At 42.5% G+C, this 15,133-nt stretch overlaps 1 protein-coding gene and 2 long non-coding RNA genes across 3 annotated transcripts in view; 1 reads left to right on the forward strand and 2 right to left on the reverse strand.

Moving 5' to 3' along the window:
* The window catches only part of LOC146396561 (uncharacterized), a 191,751-nt gene that overhangs the window by 110,764 nt on the left and 65,854 nt on the right, over nt 1-15,133 (reverse strand). The window lies entirely within an intron of this gene.
* On the reverse strand, nt 1,400-10,472 carry ARPC3 (actin related protein 2/3 complex subunit 3; the record flags this gene model as incomplete). Its single annotated transcript, NM_001185135.1, is given in 6 exon segments — nt 1,400-1,462; nt 1,928-2,022; nt 2,521-2,647; nt 4,160-4,228; nt 6,792-6,868; nt 10,373-10,472. Coding segments are annotated over 6 exon segments (531 nt in total), but the record flags the coding sequence as incomplete, so codon positions are not given.
* Nucleotides 7,713-11,153, forward strand: LOC146396563 (uncharacterized). Its single transcript, XR_014826906.1, has 2 exons — nt 7,713-9,698; nt 10,201-11,153. It is a non-coding gene; the product is annotated as an uncharacterized LOC146396563 (long non-coding RNA).

Genomic DNA, 15,133 nt, shown 5'->3' on the forward strand with positions numbered 1-15,133 from the left:
AAAAGGAAAAACAAAACTGAAGGCAGATTAGAGGTTACCAGGAATTGGGGGTTTCAGGCACGAACCAGGATCAGTGTTTCTGTTTGGAGTTAACAAAATTTTTGGAAATGATAGGGGTGAGAGTAACAAAACAATGTGAATGTAATTAATTCCAGTGAATTGTGTGCTTTAAAGTAGTTAACATAGGAGTTCCCATTGTGGCTCAGCAGTAACAAACCCAACTAGTATCCATGAGGATGTGGGTTTGATCCCTGGCCTCACTCAGTGGGTTAAGGATCTGGCGTTGCAGTGAGCTGTGTTGTAGGTTGCAGATGCAGCTCAGATCTGGCATTGCTGTAGTGGTGTAGGCCAGCAGCTATAGCTTCGATTCAACCTCTAGCCAGGGAACTTTCATAGGCCACTGGAATGGCCCTAAAGACAAAAAAAGAAAAAAAAAAAAAAAAAAAGAGTTAAAACACAGTAAATGTATGTATTTTACCACAATAAAAAAAGAAAAAGGAAGGAGGCATTGATACATGTTATAACATGGATGAATTGCAAAAACATTAGGTTGAGTGAAAAAACATATAGGAAAGATTGTTTTTTATGATCCCATTTATGTGAAATATCCAGAACAGACAAATCCATAGAGATAGAAGGCAGATGAGTGGAAGAAAGGGTTGGAAGGAAATGACCACTAAGGAATAAAGGAACACCTTTTTGGGGTGGCAAAAATATTCTGAAACTAGTGGTGAGGTTTACAGAACTTTGTGCATATTATTACAACCACTAAACTGTACCCTTTATTTAAAAAAATTTTTTTTTGGCTTTTTGTCTTTTCTAGGGTCATACCCACGGCATATGGAGGTTCCCAAGATAGGGGTCGAATTGGAGCTGCAGTTGCCGGCCTACACCACAGTCACAGCCACGTAGGATCTGAGCTGTATGTGACCTACACCACAGCTCACTCCAACGCCAGATCCTTAACCCACTGAGAGAGGCCAGGGATCGAACCCGCAACCTCATGTTTCCTAATTGGATTCGTTAACCACTTCGCCATGACGGGAACTCCTAAACTGTACACTTTAAAAATTACTGCTGAGCCACAACAGGAACTCCACTGTCTCAAAAATTTTTAAAGCCTGTCTGATATAAGCAAAGCAATGAAGTTTTTCTGACATGAAGTGTTAGAAATTTCTTTATTATTAAGCACCAGCTTAATACTGCAGAAAATTTCAAATCACTCAACAACCCACTCTTCTCCAGCCCCCCACCCCAAATTCTTGATAAAGAGCTCTTCAAGACATGCTCTCTTCTCTTCTCTGTATAAAACTTTACGAAATGAAGGCAAAGAACTGTGTACATCTTGCTGAAAAATGCTGCCCACAGCTGTGGAGACAGTGTCTGCCCAAGGCTCCTTTTACTGTCCGGGTCCTGAAAGACTCTTGTTCATGAATTGTCTCTTCACAAAGCAAGTCCACCACTAACAAGAGGGGACAAAGCAGAATGAACAGTGGTGGTCAAATAACAATGCAAGTTCAAGATCGGAATATGAATGTACTTAGCGACAAAACATAGTACTGGTCTGGCAGTCCTTATATAAACTTTTCGAGAGCACATGTAAAATTTTCTTTCTTTTTTTTTTGGAGTGACTCACAGGTCACTCAAAATTATGACAACAAAATAAACTTAATACATTCAAGCTATCTCACATAACAAACCTGTTTTATGGGTTTACAATGCCCCAATGTGAGAACATATAACAACAATTTTTTACTGCATGCAATTTACTATTAAGTGTGATTCAATGAACTCCTCCTATGTACAAGGCACTTACTCAAAGTTAAGCAACACTGCAATGTGAAAACTAAAGACCTTAGTGTGTTTAACAGTGGCCACAGGGTAAAAGGTGATTCATCAACTAAATCAGTAAAGAAAAGAGACTTACCTTGCTGGGTTTATCATTCTGAGGGTCAAAAACTTTTTCACAAAGTCTCAGTCCAGTCTCTTGCCTCAGCTGTTGTAAATAGGCCCTCATCACTTCTAAAGTCAAGAGCAGGTGGAAATATAAAAAATAATGTATTTGAGAAAGCATTGCAAATGTGCTGGCTGTTAATGTGGACAATAACCTTGGCAATACATTTCTATATACTCAAATATGGTAAGAACTAGAAACATCAGTTCAAATGGTTTTATAATTGTATGTATTTTGGTCCGATAGATTCTCTACGCATCATACTTGTAAAGTTTTTTTTCTTTTACGGCAGCCCCCAAGGCCAGATATTGAATCTGAGCTGGAGCAACCTATGCCAGAGCTGCAGTAATACTGGATCCTTAACCCACTGTACTACAGTGGGAACGCCTAGATTTCATACTTAATGCCAAGGTTCTTTGGTGAGAGTGATTAGTAAGATAATATATGTGCTAATGACAACTCTCAATCTGTACACCAACCAAGGCAAGAAAAGGAGGGGGGCGGGTGGTAAAGGTCCAGTGGAGAAACTCTTGTGCCATTTAGGGAGGTCAAAAGGTTGTTCTTACCATCTTCCTGTTTGTTTGCAGGTTTGGCATAAATTGCATTAAGTGGAAAACCAGGCTCTCCAGGAATGGGAAAATTAGTGATCCCCAATGTATACATTTCCTTCTCGCCTTGGCTTTTAGAATTGCACTAAAAAAAACAAAAACAAAAACCAAGTTTATATACACAACAGGGGAAAAGACAGTAATACTCACTGTAGGTTTTTTTAGTCTAAGTATCTATGTCTGGGGTTCTGTTTTTAGAGCGTTTTTGCAATTTGGTGAAGCCTGTGGCCCCCTTCTCACACTAATGTTTTATTTTATGTTATGTTAATAACATAAAATAGAACTATAAAAGAAACCAATTACAGTGAAATACAATAGCTACAATATTAAAAAGTTTACTAACATGGTCATACAATGTGCTTCTTTTTATTAATGCACTAAGTAACAAGACCCAGCAGTGGGCCTAACAACTAAATTCTAAAGTAGTAATGAATGTAAACAAAGTTTCAAAATATCAATTCTACATGTAATACGAAAATGCTGCAGAAAGTCCAAGTATAGCTAATACTACTATGGGTTGCTGCCTACATTAATGAATAAAGGAAATGCTAAATTTCAGTTGGAGGTTTGTGAAAGAAAGAGGTATTCTTTTCCCCACTCAAGATCCTGAACCCTTGAATTCTATCCTTGGACCCCAGGCTAAGAACCCTTGAGCCAAGGGCTTAAAAATGGTATTCATTCTTTTCTTTCTTTCCTTCCTTCCTCCCTCCATCCCTCTTTGTCTGTTTGTCTTTGTTTTTTTGTCTTTTCAGGGCTGCACCCATGGCAGATGGAGGTTCCCAGGCTACGGGTCGAATGGGAGCTGTAGCTGCTGGGCTACACCACAGGCACAGCAACGCCGGAGCCAAGCTGCATCTGCAACCTACACCACAGCTCATGGCAACGCCGGATCGAGCGTCCTCATGGATGCTAGTCAGATTCATTTCCATTGAGCCACAACAGGAACTCCTCTTTCTTTTTTTCTTTCTGCTTTTTAGGCCCACACCCACAGCATATGAAGGTTCCCAGGAGAGGGGTCGGATCAGAGTTGTAGCTGCCAGCCTACACTACAGCTCATGGCAACGCCGGATCCCTGAACAACTGAGCGAGGCCAGGGATTGAACTCGAATCCTACGGATACTAGTCGGATTCATTTCCACTCTGCTACAACCAGAACCCCTCTTTCTTCCTTCTTTTCCTTCCTCCCTCCCTTCCTTCTTTCCTGCTTCCTCCTTCCCTCCCTCCTACCCTCTTTCTCTCTCTCTTCTTTCTTTTTTCTTTGGCTACACCTTTGGCAAGTGGAAGTTCCTGGGCCAGGGATTGAACATGCACTGCAGTGACAATGCCAAATCCTTAACCACTAGGCCACCAGGGAACTCCTAAAGGGAATTTTTTGGTCAGGATCTCTGTCTTGGAAAAATATACACAAAGCCTTAAAACCCCACTATCTTATCTTTTTCTTAGTCATCCACACTGTAAGTCTAAAGATCTACAGATTTTCCTCTCAAGGTCCACGTTTAAGTCAGAAGAAATATTTTCTACTTGTCATTAAAGTCTCATTAAGTCTAAATACCCATTAATATGTTTTTCCGACAGACGATCATCCAAGTTGAATTACCTTTTGGAGTTTCTTTAGACACTCAGAAATGTAGAGAGTTATATATATCAAGGTCCTATCAGCTTCATTCTATGGGAGGAAAATAAAACTTAAAAACAGTCCTGATTAAAATGTATGAGCAATAAATGAATTGAATATTTGCCTTTTTCTTTCTTTTTTTTTTTTTTGTCTTTTTTTCTAGGGCCACTCCCGCAGCAGATGGTGGTTCCCAGGCTAGGGGTCTAATCAGAGCTGTAGCTGCTGGCCTATGCCAGAGCTACAGCAACGCCAGATCCGAGCCGCGTCTGTGACCCACACCACAGCTCACGGCAACGCTGGATCCTTAACCCACTGAGCAAGGCCAGGGATCGAACCCGCATGGTTCCTAGTTGGATTCGTTAACCACTGAACCACGAAGGGAACTCCAGTCTTTGTCTTGATTTACCAACTGAAAAATGCAAAAGCATAGTTACCACAGCTTCAACAATTCCCATTCTCAAATGCAATCTTAAAGCCCTCTTTCTGTCCGCTCCTGCAGACACTGCAGTGGCACCCTGAGCTGTGTGGCTGCTCCTGTTTCCCTCAGCTCCAACAGCTCCTCTGTCTGTGTAGGAAGGAGAGTTAACATAGCCACGTGGAAAACCTGAGGCGAACCACACAGCTGGCTCATTTCTAAAAATTCCTTCACTTCAGGATCACTGCTGAGAACAGAAACATTCATGACTCTAAAGGAGGAAGCAATGATTTCACAAGTGACTTGTTCCTGAAGAGCTCCATATGCCCAACCCTTGACCCAACCCAAAGGAAAATGCTGTGAAGACAAATGGATGTTAAATGTGGCATGTACTTCGGGTCAAATTTTATACAGATTTATAGTTTTAAAGGAATAAATGACATATCTCCCTATTTTTAAGATCATACGTTATTTCATCAAGAATGAAATGTGGCAGAATTATAACTATAAACACAACACTTAAGACCATGCACTAGATATAGAAACATCCATAGCATCACAGAATGTTTATTTAAAAATTTTTTTTCTACCCATATAATTAAAAAAAATCTTTTTACATGATCAATTTTTATTTTTTTATAATGATTTTTATTTTTTCCATTGTAGCTGGTTTACAGTATTCTGTCAATTTTCTACTGTATAGCAAGGTGACCCAGTTACACATACATGTATATATTCTTTCTTCTCACATTCTCATGTTCCATCGTAAGTGACTAGACAGAGTTCCTAAGTGACTAGATATAGTTCCACAGAATGTTTAGACTACAGTTTATAGACTGAGAATCTACAAATAAAGCGTTTACACCGTTTGATTCCAAGAGATCAAAGTTTGGCAAGGAGTTGAAGTTCCATATTCTAGAACACTATCAAGAAGATTTATTGGGAGTTCCCGTCGTGGCGCAGTGGTTAACGAATCCGACTAGGAACCATGAGGTTGCGGGTTCAGTCCCTGCCCTTGCTCAGTGGGTTAACGATCCGGCGTTGCCGTGAGCTGTGGTGTAGGTTGCAGACGCGGCTCGGATCCAGCGTTGCTGTGGCTCTGGCGTAGGCCGGTGGCTACAGCTCCGATTCAACCCCTAGCCTGGGAACCTCCATATGCCGCGGGAGTGGCCCAAGAAATAGCAACAACAACAACAACAAAAGACAAAAAGACAAAAAAAAAAAAAAAAAAGAAGAAGATTTATTGACATTCCTTGTAACTTGCTCATAGCAGAAGCTCAGAGAACTTCCCTTTTCCATTTCCCCCATTCCTCTTCTGCCACCTCCCTTCTGCCTTTCCTGCCAGCTCACAAAAACTAAGAGCAGAAGGGAAGAAAGGGTGATTGAGGGAAGAGCCCAAACCACTGAAGTTTCTTTATTTCTCTACCTTAGGTCCAGGACACAGTAGTATATATATATTAAAAAAAACCAAACCACAGCATGTAGAATTTTTGGGTTTTGGACTGGCACACAGTAGGCACTTTATTATTGTTGACTAAATATAAAGCATCTAGATCATAGGTTGGCGAATTTCCTCTGTTTAGGACCAAACAGTTAAGTATTTTATTCTTTGTGGGCCACAGTCTTTGTCACAATTACTCTAATCAGCTGTTGTGGTCTGAAAGCAGCCACAGATGATATATAAATAAATGTGTATTGCTATGTTCCAATAAAACTTTATTTACAAAAAGGAGGACCAGATTTGGCTTTGCCAACCCATGGTGTAGACTGGAGGAAAAACGAGGAACTAATATTCATAAAGAATGAGACACTGGATTTTTATCTTTATCTTTTTTTTTTTTTCCATTTTTTTGCTTTTTAGGGGCCACACCCACAACATATGGAGGTTCCCAGGCTAGGGGTCAAACCGGAGCTACAGCCACCAGCCTATGCCACAGCAACGCAGGATCTAAGCCATGTCTGCAACCTACACCATAGCTCAAGGCAACACTGGATGCTCAACCCACTGAGTTAAGGCCAGGAATCAGACCCACAACCTTGTGGTTCCTAGTCAGACTGGTTTCCTCTGCACCACGATGGGAATTCCTGGATTTTTATATTCATGCAATCTCATTTCATTTATTCCTCAGATCAATCTTGACTGCCAGGTAGATATTATCCCCATCAAAAATCTAAAATAGCAAGAGTTCTGTAATTTACCTTAATTTCATAGTTTTTGAAGAAGACATTGGCCTTGAAGTAATAGATAGCTTCATCCACAATATCTGTATCTTTTGCTAAGCAAGACACAAGGGGAGGAAGGCAGAGAACATTAGCCAAATGTAAAAGGTAACATCTAAAAAAGCTTTAAGGAAAAAAATATCCAAGCTTAATGGTCAAGGGTTTTGAATTGAATAAAATGAGGCTACTGAAATATAAAGTCTTTAGAAATAATTTCTAGAGAAATAAGTACATGATTTATTCTTATGGCTTTATTATTTTTATAAAAATGACATATGTTCACTAGAGAAATTAATACAGAGAAAAAACTTAATTGTCACATCAATCTCATTGCCCAGAAATAACTACTATCAACACTGGGTAAGTATCACTCCAGACATCTCTCAATGCATTTATAAAAACAGAGTGAGGAGTTCCTGCTGTGGCACAGTGGGTTAAGAATCCAATTGCAGTGGCTTGGGTCACTATGGAGGTGAGGATTTGATCCCCAGCCTAGCACAGTAGGTTAAAGGATCTGGTGTTGCCAAAGCTGTGGCTTGGATTCTATCCCTGGCTCGGGAACTTCCAAATGTCAAGGGTGTGGCCATTAAAAAAAAAAACAAAAACAAAAAACAGTGAGACACAGTCTAACTTTATTTATTTATTTTTTTGTCTTTTCTAGGGCCGCTCCCACGGCATATGGAGGTTCCCAGGCTAGGGGTCTAATCAGAGCTGTAGCTACCAGCCTATGCCATAGGCACAGCCACCCAGGATCCGAGCCGCGTCTGCAATCTACACCACAGCTCACGGCAATGCCAGTTCCTTTACCCACTGAGCAAGGCCCACAACCTCATGGTTCCTAGTCGGATTCGTTAACCACTGCGCCACGACAGGAACTCTGACAGTCTAACTTTAATAAAATACTCTTCTTTTGTTTGTTTGTTTTGTTTGCTTGGCAGTGCCTGCAGCATGTGGAAGTTCCCAGGCCAGGGATTGAACCCACACCACAGCAGTGACCTGAGCCATAGCAATGACAATGTCAGATCCTTAACCCACTGAGCCACCAGGGAATTCCATAAAATGCTTTAAAAAAAGGTATTCAATATAACTTTATTTGCATTTACATGACCCAGTTTTCAGGAAAAAAACTCTCAACCATCATTTAGGAACACACTGGGATTCACAGACACATCTTTCTTTTTATGAAAATTGTGACTTTAAATACATTTGTACAAGCTGCTCAGGATGGCTAGAGACTGAAAAAAGCCAAAAGTACTGTTGTGACAAAGACAGGTCTCATTACATAATTTCTCTGGCCTTTTTTGGGTTTTCTTTTTCTTTTTTTTTTTAAAGGTCAAAATCCCAGGGTCTTGATATCCAGCAGCTGGTTTCAGCAATGCAGAAATGGTTATTACATTTCTGGCCTGACTGCTATCCCTCTCACCCAGCTGAGATGCAAAGCAATTCTGAAGCTCTGGTACTCTGTAAACCAGTTGTCTTTATCTCTGCTCATTCCCCTGCTGAAGAATTTCCCCACAATTACAACTCTAGACTTGTGTTCCCTGTAATCTACTGTCTTATCTGCAAAAACAAATTTCCTCAGATGATGATTCAACAGTGCTTACAAAAACCAACTAGTTCTAAATGTCACTTTGTGAGGGTGGAGGAAAAGACTAGACTATGGGATTCAGAACCCAGAAGAGCGTTTCTTCTCTGGCATATGAACGAGTATTCCAAAGTATCTGTTGGATGTAAATAATGTGATTAATGCTAACAGTTAGTTAGCCTGTAGCACAGGCTTGTACTTGTCCATTATTCCAATTCAGTTCTAATCCCGCTTCCTGGGAAAGAGTAACAGGCCAATCCTCATCTATAGAAACCATAAAATTCTGTTTTCTTGGCATCCCATTCTGCCTCAAGGGCCCAAGAATTGTAAAGGTGGTAATTAGATTTATTCCATCCTTGATCAATTGCATCTTCTGATATATTCTATGGCTTTTTAATTTTGTTTTCTTTTTTTGGCTGCTCTATGACATACAGAGTTCCTGGGCCAGGGAATCAGATCCAAGCCACTGTTGTGACCTATGCCATGGCTTTGGCAATGCCGGATCTTAACCCAATGTGCCAGACCAGTGATCGAACCTGTGTCCTGGCACTGCAGAGATGCTGCCGATCCTCTTGCACCACAGCTGTAATTCCTACTCTAGGGTATTTCAACAATCTGAAAAGAGAGCTGGGCCAACATTGCACTATAATTCTTTTACATTATTTTTCCTCCTTTTGGTCTGTTTTTTTCCATCTCAGAATCAAGTAAAGACTGTGGTGACTCATCAAATTTATTAAGTTTACTGAGCTTTCAACTGGTGTTGAAAACAAAATTAAATTAAGAAGTCAAGTCAAATAGTCTGGCAGAGGAATTGAAATGGGTCAGGACAAGGTCGGTAACCCAGACCACACTCTTAGAAACCATGAATGGAACTCAGCACAGACCTTTTCTGGGAGCAGGGAAACCGTGTCTAATATAACACAAATTACATTGTTGGCAGAACACCTCAGAATGTGTCAGAAGAGTTTCAGTATCTGAAAAGAATGGAGCTCTCTGAACAGTAAAAAATGGTTCCCCCCCCAAAAAAAAGAGTACCAAGAAAGAAAGCAAAGATATCAAATTCAGAAAAAGAGAAGAAATGAAGAATAGCTGAAGGAAGCAGATGTAGATAAGGAAGAGATTAAAATATGTTTTGTGTTTTTCCAGCTTGATGACAAAGAAAGAATGAGAAAATGGCGTTTAACAGAAGTAGCAGCATTAGACTAGTTCATAAGAATTGATAGGGATGATAGAAAGAGTAGTGAGGAGTTCCCGTCATGGCTCAGTGGAAAGAAATCTCACTGGCATCCATGAGGATGCAGGTTCAATCCCTGGCCTCGCTCAGGTTAAGGGTCTGGCGTTGTCATGAACTGTGGTGTAGGTCGCAGACACGGCTTGGATCTGGCATTGCTGTGGCTGTAGCGTAGGCCAGCAGCTACAGCTCCAATTCAACCCCTGCCTGGGAACCACCATGTGCCACAGATATGCGCCCTAAAAAGAAAAAAAAAAAAAAAAAAAAAAAAAAAACCCACAAAAAAACAAAAAACAACAAAAAAAAGAGTGGTGGGAATTAAGTACATTTTCTCTTTACTCTCAACAAAATATTCTGCAGAAATTGGCAACAATATTACAGTTTCTTACTGAATACAACATATACCCATGAACTTTTAATGTATTTATTTATTTATTTATTTATTTATTTATTTATTTATTTTTAGGCGCACACCTGTGGCCCTAGGGGGTCTAATCAGAGCTGCAGATGCTGGCCAGGGATTGAACCTGCATCCTCATGGATCCTAGTTGGGTTCATTACCACTGATCCAGAAGGGAATTCCCATATACCCATGATCTTAAAAGGTCTAGAGCACAATATCCACAAGCAAATAGAAAATACAAGAGAAACCTTAGACATAATTTCCCTGATTTGATAACGTCATAGGGTTAGTAGGTATTTCATACCAAAATCTGAAAATAATGGTAAAGGGTTTTGACTTACTTTCTCTAGGGGCAGGTCCTTTGAACTGACTCCTGATAGGCAGCAATGCCATGTTTCCAATGAGTTTGGTGTCGGGGTCCATGAGGGAAGAGTGATAAGCCTATAGTGACAAGCCAGGTGAGAATACAAAAGGAGAAAGAGAGCAAATGTTAGTGGGGCTGTCAAGTACACTTCCCCAAGGGGTAAAAAAAAGAGTAATCCACCCCAGATTAACTGGCTCATGAAAACTGACTATTAAATTTTGAGGAATTTTGAAATTATCACAAATTTGTAAATTAACCATACTTCAATAAAAATAAAAAAATTTTTTAAATTTTGAGGAATTTTGAGAAAATGTGAGGCAATCTGGTTGTTGAAAACAGCCATTGCAGGAGTTCCCGTCATGGCGCAGTGGTTAACGAATCCGACTAGGAACCATGAGGTTGAGGGTTCGATCCCTGCCCTTGCTCAGTGGGTCAAGGTTCCCGCGTTGCCGTGAGCTGTGGTGTAGGTCACAGACACGGCTCGGATCCTGCGTTGCTGTGGCTCTGGCGTAGGCTGGCAGCTACAGCTCCGATTCGACCTCTAGCCCGGGAACCTCCATATGCCACAGGAGCGGCCCAAGAAATGGCAAAAAGACCAAAAAAAAAAAAAAAAAAAGAAAAAAGAAAACAGCCATTGCTAAATTTAATTATATAGATTTGCAATTAAATACATCACATTAAAAACAAGGGTGATGAGTCTCACAATTCATTGCTTCCTATTTTATTTTACTTTTTAGGGCTGCATCCACAGCCAATGGAAGTTCCCAGGCTAGGGGTCGAATTGGAGCTGTAGTCACCGGCCTATACCACAGACACAGCAACGTGGGATCCGAGTCATGTCTGTGACCTACACTGCAGCTCATGACAATGCTAGATCCTTAACCCACTGAACAAGGCCAAGGATAGAACCTGCATCCTCATGAATACTAGTCAGGTTTGTTACTGCTGAACCACAATGGGAACTTCCATTAGTTCCTATTTTAAAAAATTATTTTATTGTTGTCATGAGGTTATTTACATCTTCTGAATCGTTATGGTGGAAACACTATGGTATGAGGCATCTCTTTCAACTCCATGTTCAGTGACATCACAATAGAAACTGGTAGAGTACTTACAGATTCCTAGTTCTGCTTTTTACAAGATGTCTGGGCTGAGGACAGCAGTGACAACGCTGGATCCTCAACCTGCTGAGCCAGTAGGGAACTCCCAGATGTCTAGTTTTTTGAGACATTTACTCATTCATTCACCAAACGATTACTAAGCACCTTCATGCTGATATAATGGCATGCAAGATCAGAAAGGGCTCTGTCTTTGAAGAACTTCCAGGCAAATGGAGAAGACCATTACATAAGTGATCACAGAGGAAGTTCAGGGTGCTCTATGTGCACACGGATTTAGAGTTCTGGCTTAAAATCTGGCTTTATCGGAGTTCCCGTCGTGGCTCAGTGGTTAACGAATCATGAGGTTGCGGGTTCGGTCCCTGCCCTTGCTCAGTGGGTTAACGATCTGGTGTTGCCGTGAGCTGTGGTGTAGGTTGCAGATGCGATTGGACCCCTAGCCTGGGAACCTCCATATGCCTCGGGAGCGGCCCAAGAAATAGCAAAAAGACCAAAAAAAAAAAAAAAAAAATCTGGCTTTATCAAGATTTACTAGTGTGCAATTTGAGGCTAGTTACTGAACTTCTCTGAGCCTCAGATTCCTCTTCTGCGAAATGAGAAAACAATAATATATCTACTTCACAGTCACTGTGAAAATTAAATGGGATAATTCATATAAAGTGTGTAGCTCAGGGCCTGCCTGGCACACATAAGGAGTCAAATGGGAGTTTGGAATTCATAAAATGTGTAACTGTCTTGTTACCCATCTATTTCCTTCATAGCATTTGTCACTACCTGAAATAATCTCCCTTATTTTATTTACATTTATATGCTTATTGTCCTTCTCCCCATTAAAATGCATGCTCCTTAAGAATAGGGATTTGTTGCAGTGGTTAACGAATCCGACTAGGAACCATGAGGCTGAGGGTTCGATCCCTGCCGTTGCTCAGTGGGTTAACGATCCAGCGTTGCCGTGAGCTATGGTGTAGGTTGCAGACCCGGCTCGGATCCAGCGTTGCTGTGGCTCTGGCGTAGGCTGGCAGCTACAGCTCCAATTAGACCCCTAGCCTGGGAACCTCCATATGCCGCGGGAGCGGCCCAAGAAATGGCAAAAAGACAAAAAATAAAAATAAAAAAAAATAGGGATTTGTTGGAAGTTCCCATTATGGCTCAGCAGTAACGCGCCCGGCTAGTATCCATGAGGATGTGGATTTGATCCCTGCCCATGAGGTGTGGTGTAGGTTACAGACATGGCTCGGATCTGGAGTTGCTGTGGCTGTGGTACACGCCAGCAGCTGTAGCTTGGATTCAACCCCTAGCCTGGTAACTTCCATATGCCCTAAAACAAAGACAAAAAAAAAAAAAAAGAATAGGGATTTGTTGGCCTTATTCACTGTGGTACAGTGCTTGGTATGCAGCAGGTGCTCACTAACGTTTGTTGTATGAATAATAACCTTTTTCCTCATCTGCAAAATGGAGACCATGATGGTGATAAATCTACCCCACAGATGGGCTTAAAATTACGAAATTTAAGAGCAATCAAACCATCAATTTTTACTCCTACTCTGATGCACATGAAACCAAAAAACAGAAACGTCTGGAAACCAGGCGTAGACCTTCCAACTGCTCTGAGGGCCCTAAACCCAGTGGCTCAGGGGTGGCCGCCACTGGAGGGCGACTGGGGAGGAATCCAGGAAGTGGGGTCTGACAGATGACAAGCAGCGGAAGGGAACCGCCCCCAGGGCGGAGGAGGAAGTGGGCCTGCAGGGAAAAAAAGGAGAAGCCGGCATCTAGATCTGAGATATGAAAAATAAAAAGGTCAGCCTTTGGCTCCGTTTACTCTGTAAGGCTTTGGGAACCCTGCTGGAGCTGAGGGGTGCAGAAAGGGCAAGAAAAGGGGTCGAGATTGGAGAGAGCAGAAGGGCTGAGGCAGTCTCCCCAATACGCCCTGAGGCGCTGGCCCACTCTGCTGCGCCCCAGTGCCCCACGGCCAGCCGACACTCCCGCGGAGCCCAGATCCTACAAGGGCCAGCCCCCTCCTCCCTCCTCTAGCTTTCTCAGGCCCCTGCTTTCTCTCCGCGCCCTTCGGCCCGCTTTTCTCAGCGCACACACTATTTCTCGCCACTTTCCCAAATCCCCGCCACCTCCGACACCCCCAGCTCGGCCCCTTTACCGGCATCTTGGAGTCGCCCGGTTTTCAACCCAGACGAGGAGGATCGGGTTGGAGGGCTGTGCTTCCGGTCTGGTGGCCCGGGCGGGATAGTCGGAAGTGAGCCGGAAGGGGAGGGCCAGAGCAGGAGACCGCGCTTCCGGCCTTACCGACTGCGGCAAGCTGCTCCGACTGCGCGGATCCGAAGGGGCGCCAGGGGGCGCTCGAGCCCTAGGTAGGGGCTCTGAGTGTCGCGCATGCGTGAGCTTCGTGCGAAATGGAGATGGATTTGGGGGTCATGGAATCCTAGTGATCAATCACCAAATTTGTTTTTCCTTAAAGATCATCTTTTCAGTGAAGCATTCCTTGGGTCACACTATTTTAAATTCAGTCCCATGCCACTCCTCTTTCCTTTTTTCCCCCATAGTTCTTATGATTCTTTTAAAATTTTTAAATTTTTTGCCACACCCAGGCCAGGGGTTAAAACTCCAGCCACAGGAGTTGCTGTCGTGGCTCAGTGGTTAACGAATCCAACTAGGAACCAGGAGGTTGAGGGTTCGATCCCTGCCCTCGCTCAGTGGGTTAAGGATCCAGGCAGGCATTGCTGTGAGCTGAGGTATAGGTGGCAGACATGGCTGGGATCCCACATTGCTGTGGCTCTGGCATAGGCCAGAAACTACAGCTCCGATTAGACCCTTAGGCTGGGAACCTCTATAGCTGCAGGTGTGGCCCTAGAAAAGACAGAAAAACAAAAACACCTGCAGCCACAGCAGTGACCTGAGTTGCTGCAATGACAAGGTAGTGTCCTTAACCTGCTGTGCCCAAGGGAACTCCTCAATCCATTGATTCAAAAAAAGGGAGAAAGTACACTCTTGTGTGCTTACTGCAAATCTCTGTGTAATAGTTGAGAAAATGGACTATGGGTTTGAATCCCAGCTTCAACATTTGTTGGCTGTGTAACTGGGAGAGTTAACCTCTCTGTGCCTCAGTTTCCTCACTTGAAAATGGAGGTTCAATTTCAAGTGGAAATTGGCATATGGAAGTTCCCAGGCTAGGGGTTGAATCTGGGCTGCAGCTGCTGGCCTGCACCAAAGCCACAGCGACATAGGATCTGAGTTGTGTCTGCGACCTATATCATAGCCTATGGCAACGCCGGATCCTTAACCTACTGAGCAAGAGTAGGGATCGAACCCAAGTCCTCATGGATACTAGTTGGGTTCATTAACCACTGAGCCACAACGGGAATCCCAGGATTTTTTTAAAGTTATTTTAACCCATTACTAGAAAAGAAAGCATCTCACGTGAAAAGCCAAGTTCATTGTTGCTTCCGGCCACTTCTTCTGGCAGTCTCTCAGACTGGATTACTTTGTCCTATGTTCCCACAACTGATTTCTCATTCAAATCTCTGGCGAAACTGCACCTTTCAGGAGGAGACTTCTTTGACAAGCCCCATAGTCACTCTCCATTTCATTAACTTTCTTTTCTACAATTT

This window comes from Sus scrofa, chromosome 14 (assembly GCF_054392235.1).
Source record: "Sus scrofa isolate SSC_HxYL_T2T_F1_AM1 chromosome 14, Sscrofa_HxYL_maternal_Yorkshire_Landrace_v2.0, whole genome shotgun sequence".
NCBI classification, from domain to species: Eukaryota; Metazoa; Chordata; class Mammalia; order Artiodactyla; family Suidae; genus Sus; species Sus scrofa.